The 25,457-nt window shown below is 43.2% G+C and overlaps 1 protein-coding gene across 1 annotated transcript in view; it reads left to right on the top strand.

Annotated features, from left to right (window-relative positions):
• Nucleotides 1–25,457, top strand: part of LOC118374913 (alpha-1-syntrophin-like) — a 62,576-nt gene that overhangs the window by 17,335 nt on the left and 19,784 nt on the right. The window contains exon 2 of the mRNA XM_035761402.2: nucleotides 137–322. Coding sequence (XP_035617295.1) covers nucleotides 137–322 — 186 coding nt within the window. The remainder of the gene's footprint in view (nucleotides 1–136; nucleotides 323–25,457) is intronic.

Raw genomic sequence — 25,457 nt, 5'->3', positions numbered from 1 at the left:
TCATATTCACATCCCTTCTCCATTAAGAGAGGGGCACACACTTAGACTGGTAACCATCTGGTTTATACTTTGTATGAGAAGCGCACCAGGTTCCTTTAAGATGAACTGAACCGATGCCATATGCTTTACTTTGCAGGTGGGAAAGAGAATAAAATGCCTATTCTCATCTCAAAGATCTTCAAAGGGTTGGCTGCTGACCAGACGGAGGCCCTGTACGTGGGTGACGCCATCCTTTCGGTCAACGGCTCTGACCTCCGGGAGGCCACACACGATGATGCCGTGCAGGCTCTAAAGAAGACGGGCAAGGAGGTCATCCTAGAGGGTAAGCACCACCAGGACATTTCTGCCAGGCCGGGGTTCCAAGAAATGTTCTAGCATGACCAAGTCGATTATCGACCAAAAGGTCGCTGGTGTAGAGGTTCAAACCCAGCATTGCATGCCATGAGGTAGATTGCTTCTCCTTCAGTGGATTAGAAGCAAGATGAACTGTGAGTAAGTGAACAGTAAGTAACTTTGGATAGAAGTAGCGAACAACTGCCAAGAAATAAAAATGTCTCACCTCGAGGAAAAGCCTCTTAGCACACTGAGATCGAGCCGGGGCTGCAGAGGGGGGGTTACAGATGTAGGATCTTCATTTGATCACCCTGTTTGTTGCAGGATGACTTGTAGTGTTACATTTTGTAGTGTATTTGAGGTTTTAAAAGGCTTCTGAAGTTTGTAAATGTAATTTATCAACCCCTAGAAAAATGTCCATGAATTATAATCCACATAATAATTCACATTTTCTGTTGCTGCAGGATTAATTTCCTGCAGCAGCAAAATGGCTCAAATTTAAATCCTACATCTGTATCAGAGTCGATCCTATTTAACCAAAAATAATGGCTGCAGCAAATCCCATCAGAACCCATCAAACGCCCCATTGAAAATAGCTCAAATGAGAACTTCTGGGCTGCCGGTTGGCACTGCAGGGGATCAATGTGGAGAAAGTCCTGGAGGTGGTCATGTAGGCTCACTGCTCTCTGTCTGTCAGCCAGGCAGCTCCAGCAGCAGGCGAAGGGAAACGGACAGTGTTGAATTGGAGACGAGGTCTTTAACTGAGATCAATAGAAGGCTTGCATGTTGTCCATCGATTGCATCACAGGTGTTCTGTGACTCCCAATATTTTATGTGCGTAATGAATGTGCACATCATTGGACCGGTCTGTTATTCTACCCTCTACAAAAGGGACTTATGCTGTGCTCTAGAAGGAAGCACAATATCCACAGTGAATTTCTGTAGGCTGTTGACCACCAACTTCTCCAGTACTGTCCAGATGGTCCTCTGAGACATGCATACAGTAGACGGATACACACGTTTATTAATGTGAGGCGGGTTAGCTTGCTGGCACACAACCCCACAGCGCTCCACAGCCAGCTAGGCAAGGGAAATCCCTCTAAATCCCTCTGCCCTGTCAACACCGGAGCAGAAAAGGATCAGGCAGCTCATCCAACAGACCTGTGATCCATAATGTCAGAAATCATTTCATGGGTTACTCATCCTGAGGAGCGGATTTGGCAGGAAACAAGTCGAGAGGCTTTGGGACTTTGCTGAAGGGGAGGTTATTGAGAGGCTTCTGTTGTGTCTAGGAGTTGCTCCAACAGTTTATAAACAACCGCGCTAAGCCTGAGGTAGTTTGGTTGTCTGATCTCAAGGCAACATGGCATTGTATTCACTACTTTGTCCATAGTGACACCTGTGATAACCTTATGACTTCCAGAACTTGGAAAAGAGAAGTAGTCTCACACTGTCTCTGTGCTCCTGTCTTAGCAACTTAGTTGAAGATGTGTGAGTATTTTTCTTTATTTTCTATTGAAAATTGATTGCATTTTGAATCTTGATATGTGTTGTCTTCCATTGGACACACAACATTTTTCTTGAGGCAAGTCGAACTTTGGTAGCCAAAGTCTACGCCCCTTCATCGGTGATTGGTTAACAGTAGGGGTGGGAAATATGGACGGGATTCTTCAATGAAGTGTTTGCTGTCATTCAACGAGAAAGACGAGAGTGCAGCCAATGATGTATATAAACCCTGGATTGTTGATGTTATGTATTGAGACGATTTGAATCCACCAGTCAGCCATGTTGGCGCTCTTCAGAAAAGCAGTCTTCCATAGGAATGAATGGAATTCTACAGTATTTTATTGAAATGTTTGAAGGAAAAAATTACATGTATCGAAGTATTTTTTGATTGTGGTGGGGACAATAACATTAGTACTTTCTAATATATATATATATATATATATATCTACACACACACACACAGTTGAAGTCGGAAGTTTACATACACCTTAGCCAAATAGGTTTAAACTCAATTCCTGACATTTAATCCTAGTAAAAATTCCCTGTTTTAGGTCAGTTAGGATGACCACTTTATTTTAATAATGTGAAATGTCAATAATAGTAGAGAGAATTATTTATTTCAGCTTTTATTTCTTTTATCACATTCCCAGTGGGTCATAAGTTTACATACACTCAATTTGTATTTATTAGCATTGCCTTTAAATTGTTTAACTTGGGTCAAATGTTTTGGGTAGCCTTCCAAAAGCTTCCCACAATAAGTTGGGTGAATTTTGGCCCATTCCTCCTGACAGAGCTGGTGTAACTGAGTCAGGTTTGTAGACCTCCTTGCTCGCAGACACTTTTTTGTAGTTCTACCCACACATTTTCTATAGGATTTGTGGGCTTTGTGATGGCCACTCCATTACCTTGACTTTGTTGTCCTTATGCCATTTTGCCACAACTTTGGAAGTATGCTTGGGGTCATTGTCCATTTGGAAGACCCATTTGCAACCAAGCTTTAACTTCCTGACTGATGTCTTCAGATGTTGCTTATAATTTTATAATTAATTAATTTAGTAATTTTCATGCCTCATGATGCCATCTATTTTGTGAAGTGCAACAGTCCCTCCTGCAGCAAGCACCCCCACAACATGATGCTGCCACCCCCGTGCTTCACGGATGGGATGGTGTTTTTTGGCTTGCAAGCCTCCCTCTTTTTCCTCCAAACATGACTATGGTCATTATGGCCAAACGGTTCTATTTTTGTTTCATCAGACCAGAGGACCAGTACCATCTTTTGTCCCCATGTGCAGTTGCAAACCGTAGTCGTCTGGCAAACCGCAAACCGTAGTCTGGCTTTAAGGCAGTTTTTAGAGCAGTGGCTTCTTCCTTGCTGAGCGGCCTTTCAGGTTATGTCCATATAGGACTCATTTTTACTGTGGATAAAGATACTTTTGTACCTGTTTCCTCCAGCATCTTCACAGTGTCCTTTACTGTTGTTCTGGGATTGATTTGCACTTTTCTCACCAAAGTACGTTCATCTCTAGGAGACCGAACGCGTCTCCTTCCTGAACGGTATGACAGCTGTGTGGTCCCATGGTGTTTATACTTGCATACTATTGTTTGTACAGATGAACGTGGTACCTTCAGGCATTTGGATATTGCTCCCAAGCATGAATCAGACTTGTGGAGGTCTACCATTTTTTTTCTGAGGTCTTGGCTGATTTCTTTTGATTTTCCCATGATGTCAAGCAAAGAGGCACTGAGTTTGAAGGTAGGCCTTGAAATACAGCCACAGGTACACCTCCAATTGACTCAAATTATGTCAATTTGCCTATCAGAAGCTTCTAAAGCCATGAAAGTAGATGTCCTAACCGACTTGCCAAAACTTTAGTTTGTTAATAAGATATTTGTGGAGTGGTTGAAAAAAGAGTTTTAATGACTCCAACCTAAGTGTATGTAAGCTTCCGACTTCAACTGTATACACACAGTGCATTCGGGAAATTACTCAGACGCCTTGACTTTTTACACATTTTGTTATGTTTTGCCTCATTCTATAATTGAAAAAATATACATGTTTTGCTCTATTCATCCTTCCTTCGGTCCTGACTAGTCTCCCAGTCCATGCCGCTGAAAAACATCCCCACAATCTCATGTTGCCACCATCATACTTCACAGTTCTCCAGACGTGGCGCTTGGCATTCAGGCCAAAGATGGTCTGAGAGTCTTTATGTGCCTTTTGGCAAACTCCAAGCGGGCTGTGACGTGCCTTTTACTGAGGAGTGTCTTCCGTCTGGCCACTCTACTATAATGGCCTGATTGGTGGAGGGCTGCAGAGATGGTTGTCCTTCTGGAAGGTTCACCCACCTCCACAGAGTAACTCTGGAGCTCTGTCAGAGTAACCATTGGGCTCTTGGTCACCTCCCTGACAAAGGACCTTCTCCCACGATTGCTCAGTTTGGCCGGGAGACCAGCTCTTGGAAGAGTCTTGGTGGTTCCAAACTTCTTCCATTTAAGAATGATGGAGGCCACTGTGTTCTTAGGGACCTTCAATTCTGCAGAAATATTTTGGTACCCTTCCTCAGATCTGTGCCTCGTCACAATCCGGTCTCTGAGCTCTACGGACAATTCCTTCGACCTCATGGCTTGGTTTTTGCACTGTCAATTGTGTGACCTTATATAGACAGGTGTGTGCCTTTCCAAATCATGTCCAATCAATTGAATTTACCACAGGTGGACTCCAATCAAGTTGTAGAAACATCTCAAGGATGATCAATGGAAATGAGATATACCTGAGCTCAATTTTCTAGTCTCAATGCAAAGGGACTGAATACTTATGTAAACAAGGTATTTCTGTTTTTTTAATTTTTTAAAATGAAAACAAACAAACAAACATTTTTTTTGTCATTGTGAGGTATTGTGTGTAGATTGATGAGTTGTATTTTTTAAATTCAATTTTAGAATTGGGCTGTAACGTAACAAAATGTGGAAAAAGTCAAGGGTTCTGAATACTTTCCGAAGTCTGTGTGTGTGTGTGTGTGTTTAATACAATTTACAATTATGCATTAATGTGTCTGTAATAGAATACATGTGGGAAAAACAAATGTAGACGTTTCTAAATGCTTCTCTATAGCTTACAAAGTATTTGTTACAATGGTGGGGGAGTGGCAAGATGGAGGCGTGTGGTTTCAAAACAGCGCCCCCTGTCAGTCATCAAATGTACATTGTATATACAGTAGTATGTGGACACCCCTTCAAATTAGTCGTAATCTTTTAAGGGAGTGTGCGAGAGCACTCATTTGGTTTGCCTGGCCGAGTTCTAGCTTCTAGCTAGGGGCCAGCTGAAATGAAGCATGCTGACGGCTTAAAGAGAGAGAGAGACATTCGGACATTGCAGCAGCAGGTAGGCCTATAAAATATGAGATTAGACAAATAACTAGGTAGCCAATTCAAGACACACAACATGGCCATGGCTAAAAGTATGTGATCGGCTAGGAGCAACAAAGGCTCAGCCTTGAAGTGATAGGCCACGCAAGTTCACAGAACGGGACCGTCAAGTGCTGTAGTGTGTAGCGTGTAAAAATGTCTGTCCTCTGTTACAACACTCACTACCGAGTTCCAAACTGCCTCTGGAAGCACAATAACTGTTCATCAGGAGTTTCATGAAATGGGTTTCCATGGCTGAGCAGCCGAACACAAGCCTAAGATCACCATGTGCAATACCAAACTTCGGCTGGAGTGGTGTAAAGCTTGCCGCCATTGGACTCTGGAGCAGTGGAAACGCGTTCTCTGGAGTGATGAATTACGCTTCACCATCTGGCAGTCTGAAGGACGAATCTGGGTTTGGTGGATGCCAGGAGAATGCTACCTGTCCGAATGCATAGTGACAACTAAAGTTTGGTGGAGGAGGAATAATGGTTTGGGGCTGTATTTCATGGTTCGGGCTTGGCTCCTTAGTTCTAGTGAAGGGAAATTTTAACGCATACATAGACATTCTAGGCAATTCCTGTTTCAGCATGACAATGCCCCGTGCAAGGTCCGTACATTTACATTACATTTACATTTAAGTCATTTAGCAGACGCTCTTATCCAGAGCGACTTACAAATTGGTGCATTCACCTTATGACATCCAGTGGAACAGCCACTTTACAATAGTGCATCTACATCTTTTAAGGGGGGGGTGAGAAGGATTACTTTATCCTATCCTAGGTATTCCTTAAAGAGGTGGGGTTTCAGGTGTCTCCGGAAGGTGGTGATTGACTCCGCTGTCCTGGCGTCGTGAGGGAGTGTGTTCCACCATTGGGGAGCCAGAGCAGCGAACAGTTTTGACTGGGCTGAGCGGGAACTGTACTTCCTCAGTGGTAGGGAGGCGAGCAGGCCAGAGGTGGATGAACGCAGTGCCCTTGTTTGGGTGTAGGGCCTGATCAGAGCCTGGAGGTACTGAGGTGCCGTTCCCCTCACAGCTCCGTAGGCAAGCACCATGGTCTTGTAGCGGATGCGAGCTTCAACTGGAAGCCAGTGGAGAGAGCGGAGGAGCGGGGTGACGTGAGAGAACTTGGGAAGGTTGAACACCAGACGGGCTGCGGCGTTCTGGATGAGTTGTAGGGGTTTAATGGCACAGGCAGGGAGCCCAGCCAACAGCGAGTTGCAGTAATCCAGACGGGAGATGACAAGTGCCTGGATTAGGACCTGCGCCGCTTCCTGTGTGAGGCAGGGTCGTACTCTGCGGATGTTGTAGAGCATGAACCTACAGGAACGGGCCACCGCCTTGATGTTAGTTGGGAACGACAGGGTGTTGTCCAGGATCACGCCAAGGTTCTTAGCGCTCTGGGAGGAGGACACAATGGAGTTGTCAACCGTGATGTACAACCGTACAGAAATGGTTTGTTGAGATTTGTGTGGAAGAACTTGACTGGCCTTCACAAAGCCCTGACCTCAACCCCATTGAAAACCTTTGGGATGAATTGTAACGCCAGCTGCGAGCCAGGCCTAATTCACCCAAAATGACTTGAATGGGATTTTTGCCACAAATGCAAAAATCTTAGCATGAGGAAACAGTGCCAGGGAACTAAAGCAAAGCATGTCCATTGACTGCTTTCAGGGTAATGAAACCAATAAGTCATTTTGTAATTTGGGGGAACTATCCCTTTAAGTTACAACAGATATCCCTCGAGCCTGTGGTATGTTACTTTAGATTATTGCACTTTATGTTCATAATAATATTGAATGATAGTGCAGGGCATAATGGACATGAACATATTTAAGGAGTGTAGAGGGAAAGGCTCTTCAGTATTCCTGGCATCCCTCCAATGGAATAATCTCCAACTGGGTGACACAGACACCTGAGAAGGTCAGATACATATAACACAAAAACATCACCGCTTAAATCGTAAAACTGCAGCAGGCTTTCATTTCTTATCTGAGCTGTGTGTGTGTGTGTGTGTGTGTGTGTGTGTGTGTGTGTGTGTGTGTGTGTGTGTGTGTGTGTGTGTGTGTGTGTGTGTGTGTGTGTGTGTGTGTGTGTGTGTGTGTGAACGAGAGAGAACGAGAGAGCATGAGAGAGAGAGCACGAGAGAGAGAGCACGAGAGAGAGAACGAGAGAGAGAAGGTGGGCTGCACCTGATATGGTCATACTTTACATATTGTGTCTGTACCAGTCAAAAGTTTGGACACACCTACTCATTCAAGGCTTTTTCTTAATTTTTTTGACTATTTTCTACATTGTAGAATAATGGTAAAAACATAATTTGAAATAAATAGCACATATGGAATCATGTAGTAACCAAAAAAGTGTTAAAGAATTCAAAATATATTTTAGATTCTTCAAAGTAGCCACCCTTTGCCTTGATGACTGCCAAGTGTGTGCAAAGCTTTCTCTCAACCAGCATTTGCAACTGTCTTGAAGGAGTTCCCACATGCTGAGCACTTGTTGGCTGCTTTTCCTTCACTCTGCAGTTCAACTCATCCCAAACCATTTTAATTGGGTTGAGGTCGGGTAATTGTGTAGGCCAGGTCATCTAATGCAACAATCCATCACTCTCCTTCTTGGTAAAATAGCCCTTACACAGCCTAGAGGTGTGTTTAGGGTCATTGTCCTGTTGAAAAACAAATGATAGTCCCACTAAGCACAAACCAGATGGGATGGCATATAGCTGCAGAATAATGTGGGAGCCATGTTGGTTAAGTGTGCCTTGAATTGTAAATAAATCCCTGTCTGTGTCACCAGCAAAGCACCATCACACTTCTTCTTCCATGCTTCACGGTGGGAACCACACAAGCAGAGAACATCCGTTCACCTACTCTGTGTCTCACAAAGACACGGCGGTTGGAACCAAAAATCTCAAATTTGGACTCATCAGACCAAAGGACAAATTTCCACCTGTCTAATGTCCATTGCTCATGTTTCTTGGCTCTTCTTCTCATTGGTGTCCTTTAGAAGTGGTTTCTTTGCGACTGCACGTGAGAAAACTTTCAAAGTTCTTGAAATGTTCCATATTGACTGACCTTCATGTCTTAAAGTAATGATGGCGTGTTGTTTCTCTTTGCTTATTTGAGCTGTTCTTGATGTAATATGGACTTGATATTTTACCAAATAGGGTTATCTTCTGTATACCACCCCTACCTTGTCACAACACAACTGATTGGCACAAACACATTAAGAATTCCACAAATTAACTTTTAACAAGGCACACTTGTTAATTGAAATGACTACCTCATGAAGGTGGTTGAAAGAATACCAAGAGTGTGCAAAGCTGTCATCAAAGCAAAGTGTTACTACTTTGAAGAATCTATTTTTTGGTTACTAAATTATTCCATGTGTTATTTCATAGTTTTGATGTCTTCACTATTATTCTACAATGTAGAAAACAGTAAAAAAAAAGAAAGAAAAACCATTGAATGAGTAGGTTTGTGCAAACGTTTGACTGGTACTGTATATTGGATGTATATATAACATAATACAATATAGAGAATAATTCATACTGTTATATAGTATACTTTACTTTAATACTGTATAATAGCAGTTTGTCCTGTTCATTCCTCTAACCTCTGGCTTAGAGGAGAGGTACAAAAAGCACTGGACCAACTTCGACCTGGTTTAGGCAACACTGCCGCTGACACATATCTCAGCCTGGACCTCATTTGGATTCTGCCCTGAGACTGCACTCATCACTGCCCCTGGCCAACCATGGAGCATTCCCACACAGTGAGAGGGAACCAGGGGGGTGGCAGCATGCTCCCCAGGGCAACCAAGCCTAACAGGGTGTCACAGAGGGTGGCTGGTTGGAGTAGAGGTGACACCATGACATGGACAGGAGAGAGAAACTGTGTGTGTGTGTGTGCGCCTGTGCGAGTGTGTGTGCAAGCATGTTTTTGTGTCCATGCATACATTCTGCTTGCAGCATACATGCAGCTTACATGCACACTGTGTACATACGGTATGTGCAGTGTTTGATGTGTCTTGGGGGGGGTAAGAGTACCGGCAGTGCACCGTGTGCTGTGGTGTGGGGCAGAATGGAAGGTCTCTAGGGAAAAGTGATGAGCAGGAAGTAGCTAGCTCTTCCTAAACCTCACCACACCAGGAATCTTTTGCTCCACTATATGTGGTATCTACATGGTCTACCGTCTGAAAAGGACACTCTACTCTATATGTGCTAATGAGAGAATAGGGCTGCCTCCTTAATTGTACCCTATTCTGGTCAAAAGTAGTGTCTTATGTAGGCAATAGAATGCCATGTGGGACACAGTCTTACATGTATTCAGTAGAGACCAACAGATGGGGAAGGTTACATTGTAGCGAGAGAAAGTGTGAGAAAGTGCTGCTATCGCAGCACCGTTCCTCAACTATAAGCAAGGGTATTTTCTTAATGTCAGGCTAACTTTTGGTTGAATTTTACTGAGAGAGACTGGCCAACGGCAGTAAATCCATGGCTGAAATGTGCTGGTGCCCATTGCCAAGACATTTAACGAGGAACACTGGTCACGACTGACAGAGCGGCCCAGCCTGCCTGCCTGCACACAGAGCTAAGGGCCCTATAGTGCACTGATGCAGCAGGGTTTAGAGTAGTTACATTGTAGCCTGGTTGCCAGACTCTTATTGCCATAGACAACTTTTTGTGGTCTTATGATGGATCGTTGTTGAATACACACTACTGAGACAATCAGGTCAATGTTCAGTAGCGAACACTGTAGCCAATCGGTTTGAAATGGACAACGAAAATAAGCATTACTGATTGGACTAGCTTTTTACCGGTTCCTCCATGTTTTAAAGCATTTTCTAGTTGTGGTGTATGTAAAAGCATGTCAGTCTCTTGTTGCTTCTTAATGTTACAGTAGATGTATTACGACTATTGATGAACATCAAATTGAAGTGCATCATTCCAAGATCAAACTTACAACTGCATTTCTCTTCTTTGTGAGCGAAGCAACCTCTTTAGTTATAGGGTTTTTCTACAGGGGATCAGTTCCTGACTTGAACTGTTTCCGTGCCATAAAAAGTCTATACAATTGAACATATACACAAAGTGCCTTCAGAAAGTATTCATACCCTTGAAGTATTCCACATTTTGTTGTCTTAGCCTGAATTCAAAATGGATTCAATAGATTTTTTTTATCTCACCCATCTACACACAATAGCCCATAAGTGAAATGTGTTTTTAGAAATGTTTGCAAATATATAAAAAATGTAATACAGAAATATCTTATTTACATGGTTATTCACACCCCTGAGTCAATACTTTGTAGAAGCACCTTTGGCAGCGATTACAGCTGGAGCTTTCCACACCTGGATTGTGCAACTTGTGCTGATCATTCTTGTAAAATTCTTCAAGCTCTGTCAAATGGGTTATTGATCATTGCTAGACAACCATTTTCAAGTCTTGCCATTTAAATTATGGCAAGAACAGCTCAAATAAGCAAAGAGAAACGACAGTCTTATCATTACTTTAAGGCATGAAGTTCAGTCAATACGGAAAATGTCAAGAACTTGGAAAGTTTCTTCAAGTGCAGTGGCAAAAACCATCAAGCGCTATGATTAAACTGGCTCTAACGAGGACCGCCACAGGAAAGGAAGACCCAGAGTTACCTCTGCTGCAAAGGATAAGAACATTAGAGTTACCATCATCAGATTGCAGCCCAAGTAAATGTTTCATGGAGTTCAAGTAACAGACACATCTCAACATCAACTGTTCAGAGGAGACTGCATGAATCAGGTCTTCATGGTCAAATTGCTGAAAAGAAACCACTACTAAAGGACACCAATAGCAAGTGGAGACTTGCTTGGGCCAAGAAACACGAGCAATGGACATTACACCGGTGTAAATTTGTCCTTTGGTCTGGAGTCCAAATTGGAGATTTTTGGTTCCAACCGCCGGTGTGGGTGAACAGATGATTTCCGCATGTGTATGTTCCACCGTAAAGCATGGAGGAGGAGGTGCTATGGTGTGGGGTTGCTTTGCTAGTGACACTGTCTGTGTGATTTATTTAGAATTCAAGTAACACTTAACCAGCATGGCTACCACAGCATTCTGCAGTGATATGCCATCCCATCTGGTTTGGGCTTAGTACCACTATCATTTGTTTTTCAACAGGACAATGACTCAACACACCTCTAGGTTGTGTAAGGGCTATTTTACCAAGAAGGAGAGTGATGGAGTGCTGCATCAGATTACCTGGCATCCACAAACCCCTGACCTCAACTAAATTTAGATGGTTTGGGATGAGTCGGACCGTAGAGAAGGAAAAGCAGCCAACAAGTGCTCAGCATATGTGGGAACTCCTTCAAGACAGTTGTAAAAGCATTCCAGGTGAAGCTGGTTGAGAGAATGCCAAGAGTGTGCAAAGCTGTGATCAAGGCAATGGGTGGCTATTTTGAAGAATCTAAAATGTATTTTGATTTGTTGAACACTTTTTTGGTTACTCCATGATTCCATATGTGTTATTTCATAGTTTTGATATCTTCACCATTATTCTACAATGTAGAAAATAATAAAAATAAAGAAAAGCCTTGAATGACTAAGTGTTTCTAAAAGGTATGACCGGAAGTGTTAGTCAAAACTGGAACTCGGCCACTCAGGAACATTTACTTTCTACTTGGTAAGCAACTCCAGTGTAGATTTGGCCTTGTGTTTTCGGTTATTGTCCTGCTGAAAGGTTAAATCATCTCCCAGTGTCTGATGGAAAGCAGACTAAACCAGGTTTTCCTCTAGGATTTTGCCTGTGCTTAGCTCCATTCTGTTTATTTTTAATCCTGAAAAACTCCCCAGACCTTAACGATTACAAGCATACCCATAACATGATGCAGCCACCGCGATGCTTGAAAATATTGAGAGTGGTACTCAGTAATGTGTTGTACTGGATTTTCCACAAACATACCACTTTGTATTCTGGACATACAGTTCATTTATTTGCATTATTACTTTAGTGCCGTGTTGCAAACAGGATACATGTTTTGTAATATTTGTATTCTGTACAGGCTTCCTTCTTTTCACTCTGTCAATTAGGCTACTATTATGGAGTAATTACAGTGTTCTTGGTCCATCCTCAGTTTTCTCCCATCACGGCCATTAAACTGTTTTAAAGTCACCATTGGCCTCATGGTGAAATCCCTGAGCGGATTCGTTTATTTTTTTCCCCATCTACCCATAGGTGCCCCTATTTGCAAGGCATTGGAAAATCTCCCTGGTCTTTTGTGGTTGAATATGTATTTCAAATTCACTGCTCAACTGAGGGACCTTACAATTATCTATATGTGTGGGGTACTGAGATGAGGTAGTCATTCAGAAATCATGTTAAACACTATTATTGCACACGGAGTGAGTCCATAAAACTTACTATGTGATTTGTTAAGCACATTTTTACTCCTAAACGTACTTAGGCTTGTCATAACAAAGGGGTTGAATACTTATTGACTTAAAACATTTCAGCTCTTCATTTGTAAACAAAAATCTAAAACCATATTTCCACTTTGACATTATGGGGTATTGTGTGTAGGCCAGTGACAAACAAATCCAAAAGGAATCTATTTAAATTCAGGCTGTAACAATGAAAAATGTGGACTAAGTCAAGGGGTGGGAATCCTTTCTGAATGTCATGAAAATGTGTCAGTACTCAGGAATGTCTGAGCCGGAATTGTTTTATTTTATTTTTTATTATTATTTTTTACCTCTATTTAACTAGGTCAGTTAAGAACAAATTCTTATTTTCAATGACGGCCTATGAACAGTGGGTTAACTGCCTGTTGGATATTGGATATTGGATAGGTTATTAAAGGCGTTAATTTCTGCCTGTGATAAGTATTGGCTCCAGGGTTTCTTGTCAGCATTTCAAGTAAGAACTAACACCCCTTATCTAATAGGGCTCTGAGGACAGTGTAGGGCAGGCAGTGAAATGTAGACCATTTCAGCATTACACTGACAAGGCAATGACAAGTAGCTCTGGAGCTATTACAACCACAACTCTGCGCTCCTCGAACTAATCAGGTACTTGAAAATCCCTCTGTGTTTATTTGTGTGTGTCTGTGCATGCATTTCTCAGTCTACATGACAATGATGCTAATATGTCCTGGCCGAGTGTGTTTGGTCCAACGAATAATGTGCCAATAGAGTTCCCAGAGTTCTGCAGCCGCAGGCCACGCTTCCCAGAGTTCTGCAGCCGCAGGCCACGCTTCCCAGAGTTCTGCAGCCGCAGGCCACGCTTCCCAGAGTTCTCCAGCTGGAGCCAGAGCCAGACTTCCGTCACTGAAGCAACAGGTGATGGCGAACAACTATGTCCACATCTCACTTCCCCTTCCCTGCATATCCCAATACCAGCCTTCCCTGCTGATCTGGAGATCGGCCAAACAAAAGATTGCAAGGCCTTGGAATTGGGAAAGGCTAGGAAACCGGGAAGTACTGTTGGATTCGTGGTAAACTCCTCTCATCCCACAATTTCTGTTCTTTCCCATGGCCGAAGTAAGAAAAGGCGTAACTCCCCAGGACTTATGACATGAGGGGCGGCAGGGTAGCCTAGTTGTTAGAGACTTGGACTAGCAACCGGAAGGTTGCAAGTTCAAACCCCCGAGCTGACAAGGTACAAATCTGTCGTTCTGCCCCTGAACCCACTGTTCCTAGGCCGTCATTGAAAATAGTTTATTGATCTGCCTAGATTAAATAAAGGTAAAATAAAAATAAAAATAAAAAATGAGCTACAGACGATATTTATGTTTTTCCTAAAGTAATTGAGCCTCCTTGTCTTGGCACAAGCAGCTGTCCTACTTCTTTTTCTCCCTTTTTAGGTTGCCAGTGAGGCTGCCAGTGAGGCAGTGCATTTGGATTAATTGGCAGTTGGGTGCCAGTTTTGTGCCCACGCAGCCTTTCCCAGTCAGCAATGTGTGAGGTAGCAGCCGGAGCTAACCTGACCCTAAAGCTCTCGTGCGGCAGGACTAGCCTTGGTAACATGTTAGCCTAGCAACTTAGCAAGGCTTGTAGCTTTACTGTAAGCTTAGTAACTGGCTGGTCCAACAGCAAGAATACATAGACATGAATTCGGTTGAGAGTTGCTAAAACCATCTTCAGAGCTGTTTCTACAAGGGTTAAAAATATCAAATGAAATGTTACCTCCCTGGTAAGCAATGCCAAAGATGTTATTATATTATATTATATTGGCAAGACAGTTGAGTGACCGCTCTAACAATGGAAACAAATGTCCTCAAAGATGGAAGGCAGGCAGGAGGAGGCGAGATCAGGTGGGACCATTCTAGCCAATGAGGGGGGGGACTGTGGTAACCAGGATAAGGCAACCGTTGTCATTTGCTTTTCATATGCCCGGGAAATAGCCTCCACAATCCAAATATGAAAGACTACCCCAAACTGGATTAGCGAAACAGACAAAAAGCTGGTCATAAACACGGACATTCTTGTTTTTATCCATATAAGCGCGTAAAGCACCAGAAACAGGCCATTAGAAAGGGAACACTTTGAAAGCCAGGGACCTGTAAAACATAGGCATAACCTTGGGAGCAAACTGCAGAACGTAACTTTACTTTGGAGTCGCCAGGCACAAACTCCACACAGGAAGGGTGCACTGATAGCGTGTGGAGCACCCCAACACACTTGGTGGTCACCAAGGCCATGAGCAGGACAGTCTTATAGGAAAGGACCCTCAGGTCCACAGACTCCAATGGTCCAAATGGAGGCTTCAACAAATCGTCCAGGACCAACTCCAGGTCCCAGGTTGATGCCATAGGCTTAGACACTGTTCGGAGCTGACGCCTTTCAGGAACTGCACCACCAGATGATGAGACCCTGGAGTAGAGCCGTCACCCCTACAGAACACGGCGAAATGTGGAAAAAGAAAACCTGTACTTCAAAACCTCTTGCATAGAACATCAAAATGTCCACCAAAGAGCTCTGAAAAGGAGAAACTCCAAGCTGCCACCAACACTAAAACGCATGCCACTTATATGTATACAACCCTCTCGTAGAGGGTGCACGTGCCGATTGTATAGTGTTGGAGCCCCTGGCTATCTGTAAATTAAAATAAACAAAATGATGCCGTCTGGTTGGCTTAATATAAGGAATTTGAAATGGTTTACACTTTTACTTTTGATATTTTAGTATATTTTCGCAATTACATTTAGTAGTAACTTTCACTTTTACTTGAGTCATTTTCTATTAAGGTAGCTTTACTTTTACTCAAGTATGAGAATTGGGTACTTTTTCCACCACGTAGCAATCAGCCAGAGCTGAAAAGGATGCATCAACAGAAGTGCCAGAACCACAGCTCATAGAGGTCATCAGACCCAATAACCGCAGGCACAAGCGAAAAGGCACAGAGTGCCCTTGCTGAAACTGTGCCAGACAGAGCTAGATTGCGACCCTCCTCTGTTGGGACAAAGCACATGATTCAGAACTGAGTTCAGAACGAGACCCAGAAACTGAATGCACTGAGCTGGAGTCAAATACTGTAACTTTTCTTGTGATTTACTACGAACCCCAGAGATTTGAATTTGGGAAACCAGCGTGGCAGTGTGGAGCTCTACTTGTCTTGACTCTGAATGACCAGCCTGTTTTAAGACAGGCGCTAGGACCCCGGGTAGCAAGGAGGAGGATGCACAGCGAACTGCAGACCGTATCCCCTCATCTCAGTCTTTGTCAACTACACATGACCGTCACTGGACAGAGTACACTGCCAGTCTCCCATACAGTACAAAGGGGTAGAGCACCACCATTTTTGTTGTCCTACTTGTTTTCATATCCACCAATATTGACAACTGTGTGTCTGAACGTGGGGAAGGAACTGTGCGTTCTGATACCCGGCCCACACCGGGTTCGGGGACCTTGGCAACCAGTAACTTAGCACCATTGACCGAGCCACTTGGGAGCACTAGTATGTTGTACCGAGTGACCGACTGAAAGGAAACATAGCTATGACATAGCTACTGTGGCATTGAACGGTAGTTAAGTAACTCGCTACATCGGTAACATTTTTAAACAGGGGTAAGTGACGCTTCACCGCTGCAGGGGCAGGAGGTAAATATCTTCCCTCAATCCTGGAGGAACTCTGCTGTGGGGGAAGATAACAAATTCAAAGTTACATTCGCCAGCAATGGTTCAGTCTCCCCTAGCGAATCCAAAGCCGGAGCTTCAGGCTGCCCCTTGCTGATGTCATCCGATTCACACTCTGAAATCTCTTAAGAGGGGATTGTATATCATCCCTGGAATCCGGACTTTGAAAACTGCCAGAGAAACTGGAATGAGTCTCACTTGTCTGGGATGATACCCCTATCAACTCCCACCACCAATCATCCTCACAAAGTCAGACAATGGTCACACTAACTGGTCTGAGCCAAGGCCTCCTGAGTGTATTTCCACCCCAAGGCAACAGGACAGCACTCGTGAGTATCTTTTAATTTTCATTGTGAAACCACATGCCCTAGGGCACGGACAGAGGTTCAAACTCGGCTGGTTAGCCTTTTTCTAACGTACTCTTACCACTGGCCAGCTTACTCAAGCAAGGAAGGGCTGGCTACACAAGAGTAGAGTAGAAAGCAGCTTTTAGCAAACACAAAAAACAATACCAAGACCAAACTCACAACAGCTACAGTAGGTGGATATGAGTACTCTCTCCCCAGTAAGAGATATCTAAATTGGAGCCGAATCACGCAGCCTTCACGTGCTAGCAAAGGTTGGAAATTGCATGATACGTTCTTTCAGGTGAGCTGAAAAGTGAAGAATTTTGGAAGTGGATGCAAGGGTATTTTAGCCAGGAAGGCGGAGCTTCCCGAGGGCGGGCTCGGCATCCGTTGGCTTGTTGTGCATGATTTCAGTTTGCTTAAGGTGAATAGGATTGGTCGTTGACTTCCCATAGTGCGTTAGTACTAGGAGTGTCCGACTGAAAGGAAATGGAGGTTATTATGGTTGGCCTGTCAATCAAAATAAATTGGCTTGTGAAACTCAATGACACTATCGCAATGGTCCACATCAAAGTAACAAATTTGTGCCAACAAAATAGCGGATGATCCCGTTACAGTATTACCCCACAGGATTGGAGCTAACCTTTGAGGCACCATCATGCTGAACTAGCCCTATGATGGTGCCCTATAGATCCGACGGTCCACCTATGCCTAGTAGCACCCAAGCTGTTAATACTTGAATACTTGAATGTGTACGCTGTCTTTCAACAGCGTACACATAAAACAACCTATGACAACACAAACCACGTTTCCATCCAACTATTTAATGAGGATGAATTAATTACCTGACGCATGAAAAAAGTCACGACCGGGCTGATGGAAACATGACATGCCGGTACAATGCCAACAGATAAATTGTTTGTTCCACATGGGTGGGATCTTTTTGTGTCTGTAAAATGTATTATGCGAGAAATGGCGATGGAAACGCCTTTATGTGCAAATATTGATATAATAACCTTCATATCGATGTAGCCTAAACTCTGAGTCACACGATGGTATGTTGTGTGGTCAACCTCACTACGGAAAGCATGGAGTTAATTAAGGCTAGAGATGAAATAAATTATGATGAACTTCATAGGGTGGTGAATGTGCAAGGTGATGAGCTTGATGCTCCTTTCAAATAAATATTGAGGATCTTATTCTAGTGACATGATCAATGCTTGCCTGCCATTTGACAAATACAAATAATATCTCTCTTATCCATAATAATCTCAATGTAGGTAGCCTACCCTAATAATCTCAATGTAGGTAGCCTACCCTAATAATCTCAATGTAGGTAGCCTACCCTAATAATCTCAATGTAGGTAGCCTACCCTAATAATCTCAATGTTGGTAGCCTACCCTAATAATCTCAATGTTGGTAGTCTACACGCACTGTATCTACGAGCTTTTAGCTAGAGCACATATTGCAAAGACCAGAGTGGGTACATTCACTATATAACATAACATTTTTTTGAGACAAAACCATCAGTAGAGTTGAAAATGCAACGGAAACCCATTTAACTTGTATTTTTCATTCAGTACATGGGAATTTGACCTAAGTTATTTTATGTGCACTACTTCATCACACATGGTCTTTCATCTGCAAAAAGTCAGTTTGATGGAAAAACATCTCTGTGGGAAAGTGTGCATATTGTTTTATGCAGATTTTTAGAATATTCACATGGAAATTTATCACAAATTGGATGGAAACCTAGCTACAAAGGGTCTTTTGAGTCAAACTTGGTGAATTTAAAAGGCCTGTGAACAATGTCAGTTCGCCTAACAGGTCTGCTACAATAGACGTGTAATTTCTGCTGACCGTGAGATGCTCCTATTCATTTCTTACACTGCTCTGGTTCTATTTTCAAGATTTTGACACTTGATAATGTGGCTCGCGCTCTCTCACTGTCAAACGTTACGCTTCCAGTGTATTGTATTTGTAGTGTTTCATAAGGATCCCCATTCCAGCTCCTCTTCCTGGGGTCCAGCAACATTAAGGCAGTTATATAAAATAAAACATATTACATGACATTACATTTCATAACACTTTTCACAACTATGACTAGACATATTTTATGATCAATAATAACCTTCTCGGGAACCATTCAGCGTCTATATATTTCTACACCACCTTATTTCAAATTAATATTAAGTTACTCAACACAATCCTCAGCATAGAAAAATATAATGGCTACAACAAAGAACAAAGTGCCAAAGCGCATATCTATTGCCTTATTAAAACATCCATGACAATATAATTATCACTTTCAATATAAACAAACGTCTACCTTATAACTGGCTCTTTATTTATACCACATTCCATTTAGCGCCAACTTCCAGGGTCTCAAGTCTCGACTCGTCTCTTGCCCCACGTGACTTACTTTGCTGTAAAGTGATCAAGACTTTTCTCTTAGCCACCTTTTAGTCTGATGTTTGGTTGGTTGGTTGGTTGCTATTTGCAAGGTGAGGGTCAATGCCATTTCAACTCAGTCCATAAATGAAATTGGAATTTGTCTATGTTCGCTGAGACTCTTGCACAAAGTATAAGCTGTCTTGGGCAACAGGGCTTTGGTCCACTTAGAGTATACACCAGAATGTCATTTTGTAATGAGCATCTATTCATATAGGCCATATGTAGCAGAGGCTTAGTTTGGAGTCTGTTTTGGCTATAGCCAAACTTTTGTATTGTTACAACACGGCCAGGAGTTGGCTAAAGTTGAAACTTAGAAGTCAATGCTGAATGAGATACACGCAGATTTACTCAGCGTTTGCAATTTGCACCACGTTTTCCCCCAGAATAAAACACCAAAACAAGCTAAAACATGAAACTGTATTCTTTCTCATAACCTTAACCTGCTTCAGAGAGTTAAAGTAATTCTTATGAAATGTTTTTGTAGAAATACATTGCATTCTACTAATGTTGTGCCACTGACAAAAATAACTATCTCCAAAACCTTATTGGGGTTGGGATGGCTTGGGCTTTCAACTACAGTTTGTGTTTTCCATTGACTGAACCACCAGCCCGGGGGGAAATATGTGTGTCCTATTCCCAAAGACATTCTGGCCTGTGTGCACATTCTAGTCAGGCTCATGGGTGGATTAGTACCACAAAAGAGAACGTTTCAATTAAATCACAACTCCTCCCTGACCCTTTCTCTTCCAGGGCCCCTGAACCCCCACACCCACCTCCAACTAGGCAAAGCCCCCTCAAGATCAGTGCCCCTAACCTACCCCCTAAAGCCTGCCGCATGCTTCGGTTCGGCTCTATACTTTCGCTTGAAAAACGAGAAAAAAATTGGCAATAGTACTGTTTATCCATTTTGAGATGCCGTAGCCAGTATACGCTTCCACAAAATAGTCAGAATGAAAGAAATCTGTCATTAATTTTGATGTTTTTGCTGAGGAGATCTTAGTCGTGCAATTTTGCATCTAACTAAGAAAAAATTTGCACGAAAGCAATTAACTCTAGTTGAATGACATCGACAAAGAGGCATAGACTTCGGCTTCCGAACATCAGCTTGCTGTAGAATTTTTTTTTCGCAAACAGACGAAAAAAACCCTTACCAAAACGAGCAAAAACATCACAAAATGTTGTTGTAATATATGCACAAACTGTTTGATGGGAAGCATGCGGACATCTTAACAGAGGCCTAGTTCCACACAATAACTCCTTAACTCTTGAGATGGGAAAACATCTTGAATGGGAAAACATGAAGTTTGTTATTTGTAAGTCGCTCTGGATAAGAGCGTCTGCTAAATGACTTAAATGTAAATGTAAATGTTATAAAGTTGAACATGTGCTCTTTGACAGAATGTAAACATTTTGTGAAATAGTTATTTATAAATATACCATGTACAGTGCCTTCAGAAAGTATTCTAGGATTGAGCCTTGGGGTACTCCCTTGGTGGCAGGCAGTGGCGGAGACAGCAGATTTTCTGACTTTATACACTGCACTCTTTGAGAGACAAGATATTGTTTTTGTTGTGTCTTTAGCAAACCAGGCCAAAGACCCTTCAGAGACACCAACACTCCATAGCTGGCCCACAATAATGGAATGGTCTACCGTATCAAAAGCTTTGGGCAAGTCAATAAAAATAGCAGTACAACATTGCTTAGAAACAAGGGCATTGGTGACATCACTGAGGACCTTTAAGGTTGCAGTGACACATCCATAATCTGAGCAGAAACCAGATTGCATACCAGAGAGAATACTATAGACATATTTTTTGATTAACAGGGCAAAATAGATGTCTCCCACACTACCCCCAGATCACTACTGGCTGTAAGCGAACGAGTGATGCTCCGTTTGGAGCAATACTGGCTGTATCCAAGGCGCAGTCAATCATTTACATAATAACAGAATGCAGCGCAGAACGTGACTGAGGAAAGAAGAGACAACCAACTTACTAGTTACCGCATCAGCGCGCGCTCTGGAAAGGCAGCTTGCCTGAACGATGAGATGTAACGTTAGGTGAGGAGCCTGACCACAGAGACTGGGCTGAGAAGGTGATGAAGCATACTTCATGAGCTGGAACTGAAAAACTACTGTCTTTGGAAAGTTTGAGGTGAGGGAGAAAGTGTGGTGGAACAAGTATTAGCGTTAAGTATCTTGCTAGCTGTATCAAGTTCTCTGTTAGCTAGCCAAGAGAAATGTTGAGCAACATTATCCAATTTATCTGATCAAATAATTGTGTTCATGGTGTGAAAATTAGCTTGCCAATAAAGTCAGACAGCTAACATGAGCTAGCTAATGTTACAGCATCAGATGAGCTAAAGTTAGTAACCTAACCAATTCGCTATAGTATTAACGGGTATACAACTCCTTGCCGTTACACGGAACCCAAACCGGCTGTGCGAGAGCGCCATCATGCACCATCGTGCATACATTTATTTTGTCCCCCTACACCAAACGCGATCCCGACACGCAGGTTAAAATATCAAAACAAACTGAACCGATGGCATTAATTTGAGGACCGGTCGAAAAGCATTAAACATGTATGGCAATTTAGCTAGTTAGCTTGCACTTGCTAGCTAATTTGTCCTATTTAGCTAGCTTGCTGTTGCTAGCTAATTTGTCCTGGGATTTAAACATTGAGTTGTTATTTTACCTGAAATGCACAAGGTCCTCTACTCCGACAATTAATCCACATATTAAACGACCAACTGAATCGTTTCTCGTCATCTCTCCTCCTTCCATGCCATAGTACTGTGTGTCTGGTATAGTACCGTGTGTCTGGTATAGTACCGTGTGTCTGGTCTAGTACTGTGTGTCTGGTCTAGTACCGTGTGTCTGGTATAGTACCGTGTGTCTGGTATAGTACCGTGTGTCTGGTATAGTACCGTGTGTCTGGTATAGTGCCGTGTGTCTGGTATAGTACCGTGTGTCTGGTATAGTACCGTGTATCTGGTATAGTACTGTCTCTGGTATATTCCTGGGCTGTATTAGGGTGTAGGGACTGTATTATGTTTTGTCTGCCAGGAACATTTTGCGAGGGAGGTTACTGGGGCATACAGCATGCTTCAAATGTCCCAATGTAGCTAATGAAATGGAATTCCAGTCGCTCCCACGGCAACAAGGAAGCAGGGGGGCTCGACCACAGAGGATTTTTGTCTTTGACTTGGCAACGGAGAGTTGTGTTTGCCAAGTTAGGACGTGAAACTAATGACCACCACTGTGCTGACTGACGATACCAGTCTTCACCCCCCAGTCGCCAGTGGACACACATCATGACATGGACACACAAAGTGTGCGTGACATGGTTTACCCCTATAGTTTCTCCCCCTTTGAGAATAGCATCTTCCCCATTAATAACGCCAAAGGGGGATTTGGAAGATGTGGTTTCGTTTACCCCATCTTTTTCAGTTTTTCGGCAATTTAAGTGGCGACTGCTGGGCTGTGTTTTTTGGCCCATTAGGTGATTTAGCGTGCCTTTAAAAAACGCCTCCTGTTAAGTGAACCGTGTTGAACTGAATTGGGGAGGAAATACATGGTCTGGATTTAGGGGTAGAATGTGAAGAGTCCCGAAGAAAAGCTTAGCGGGGGATTCTGCAATTGGAGCAAAGAAACTCCACACACACACACACGCGCGCACACGCACACACACACACTACTTGTTTGGCCTGCCAGATAAACTAAAGTAATAACAGTACAGTCTCAGCTAATTTTAACCCTGCTATTCATGTGCCCGCAACTGGTATTCATGGAAACTTCTGGATTCTGTTAAACATCTTTTGCCTCTGGTTGAATCGAGCTTAGTCATATGTTCCACCCCAGGATGTTTTCACTCTCTACAGCGCCAAGCTATTCAGCAATGCCCTCCTCCCTTCCCTTTCCATTTGTCCTGCTCGGTTTCAATTATATATTTGCCATTAGTGATGTATGGAAATTGAAAATACCTCATATTATTAATCTAGAAAATGCTCCTAGTTTTTTGGGAAATCATCTAAACTTATGTAACTCTACGTACCTTTTCATTTATCATCCAAGTCCATTCACTCAGTACCCACAATGCACCTAGGGGTTATACTGTATATAATAGGGCCTTGACAATACCAGTATCGCAATACTCATTAGTATCGTGGCAAGGAAACAAAACACAAAGCGGATTTAACTCTTTAAGAAAACAGCTCTAATGTTGGAAACAAGTGTCAATATGTTGTCATCGAGACACATGTATTAATTTTCCAGCCTATAGCACACAATATTTACGTACAGTAGGTTTTTGAAGGTTTTTAAGTCTGCTTCATGTATTCCCATTTGAAGGCCCTCGGATCAATTTTCAACTCAGTTCAGGTCTCAACTGCTGCAAGCTAGAATAGTAGAATAAAAAATGTCTCAAAATGTGGTAGTGCATCAGCAGTTTTCTCTGGTCATGTCAGTCACTGATAGTCACTCAATTAGCCATGTCAGCTAAAATGTGTCTTGGCTGTCAAGAGGGGGGTTGCAATTTATTTTTGCTCCCAATGTGTTGGGGAGTGGGGAGTACACAGACCCCTCATGATGAGGTCAGATTTTTTCTGTGGCCCCCACCCCCATCCAAGTTACCCATCCCTGGACTAGGGGGTCTATTTTGGGGGACAGAGGAAGCCCCTGTTGTCCCCCGAGAGTACAACTTCACCCCCCCCCCCCTCCCCCCACAGTGATACCCGGGTGGTGCTACTCTGGTTCCTCCATAGCGTCCTCTGGTCTAAACCAGAATGGAGCTCCTCTGATTCCTCCGTAGCGTCCTCTGGTCTAAACCAGAATGGAGCTCCTCTGATTCCTCCGTAGCGTCCTCTGGTCTAAACCAGAATGGAGCTCCTCTGATTCCTCCGTAGCGTCCTCTGGTCTAAACCAGAATGGAGCTCCTCTGATTCCTCCGTAGCGTCCTCTGGTCTAAACCAGAATGGAGCTCCTCTGATTCCTCCGTAGCGTCCTCTGGTCTAAACCAGAATGGAGCTCCTCTGATTCCTCCGTAGCGTCCTCTGGTCTAAACCAGAATGGAGCTCCTCTGATTCCTCCGTAGCGTCCTCTGGTCTAAACCAGAATGGAGCTCCTCTGATTCCTCCGTAGCGTCCTCTGGTCTAAACCAGAATGGAGCTCCTCTGATTCCTCCGTAGCGTCCTCTGGTCTAAACCGGAATGGAGCTCCTCCGGTTCCTCCGTAGCATCCTCTGGTCTAAACCGGAATGGAGCTCCTCCGGTTCCTCCGTAGCGTCCTCTGGTCTAAACCGGAATGGAGCTCCTCCGGTTCCTCCGTAGCGTCCTCTGGTCTAAACCGGAATGGAGCTCCTCCGGTTCCTCCGTAGCGTCCTCTGGTCTAAACCGAATGGAGCTCCTCCGGTTCCTCCGTAGCGTCCTCTGGTCTAAACCAGAATGGAGCTCCTCTGATTCCTCCGTAGCGTCCTCTGGTCTAAACCAGAATGGAGCTCCTCTGATTCCTCCGTAGCGTCCTCTGGTCTAAACCAGAATGGAGCTCCTCTGATTCCTCCGTTGCGTCCTCTGGTCTAAACCGGAATGGAGCTCCTCCGGTTCCTCCGTAGCATCCTCTGGTCTAAACCGGAATGGAGCTCCTCCGGTTCCTCCGTAGCGTCCTCTGGTCTAAACCGGAATGGAGCTCCTCTGGTTCCTCCGTAGCGTCCTCTGGTCTAAACCAGAATCTAAACCAGAGTCCAAAAGGCTCCTTAACAGCTTCTACCACCAAGCCATGCTGAACAATTAATATAATGCCCCCCCCACCTTTGATTTGGTTTTTACACTGTTACTACTTGCTGTTTATTATCTATCTGTTCTCTAGCTTGCAAGCCTCCCCCTTTTTCCTCCAAACATAACGATGGTCATTATGGCCAAACAGTAGAGGTCGACCGATTTTATGGTTTTTCAACGCCGATACCGATTATTGGAGGACAAAAAAGGCCGCTACCGATTAATTGGCCGACTTTTGTAATAATGACAACTACAACAATACTGAACAAACACTTATTTTAACTTAATATAACTTAATATAATACATCAATAAAATCAATTTAGCCTCAAATAAATAATGAAACATGTTCAATTTGGTTTAAATAATGCAAAAACAAAGTGTTGGAGAAGAAAGTAAAAGTGCAATATGTGCCATGTAAGAAAGCTAACGTTTAAGTTCTTTGCTCAGAACATATGAAAGTTGGTGGTTCCTTTTAACATGACTCTTCAATATTCCCAGGTAAGAAGTTTTAGGTTGTAGTT

The sequence above is a fragment of the Oncorhynchus keta genome, chromosome 21, assembly GCF_023373465.1.
Source record: "Oncorhynchus keta strain PuntledgeMale-10-30-2019 chromosome 21, Oket_V2, whole genome shotgun sequence".
NCBI lineage: Eukaryota > Metazoa > Chordata > Actinopteri > Salmoniformes > Salmonidae > Oncorhynchus > Oncorhynchus keta.
Note: the sequence above shows the minus strand (reverse complement) of the source record. Positions and strands in the feature narration are given on the sequence as shown.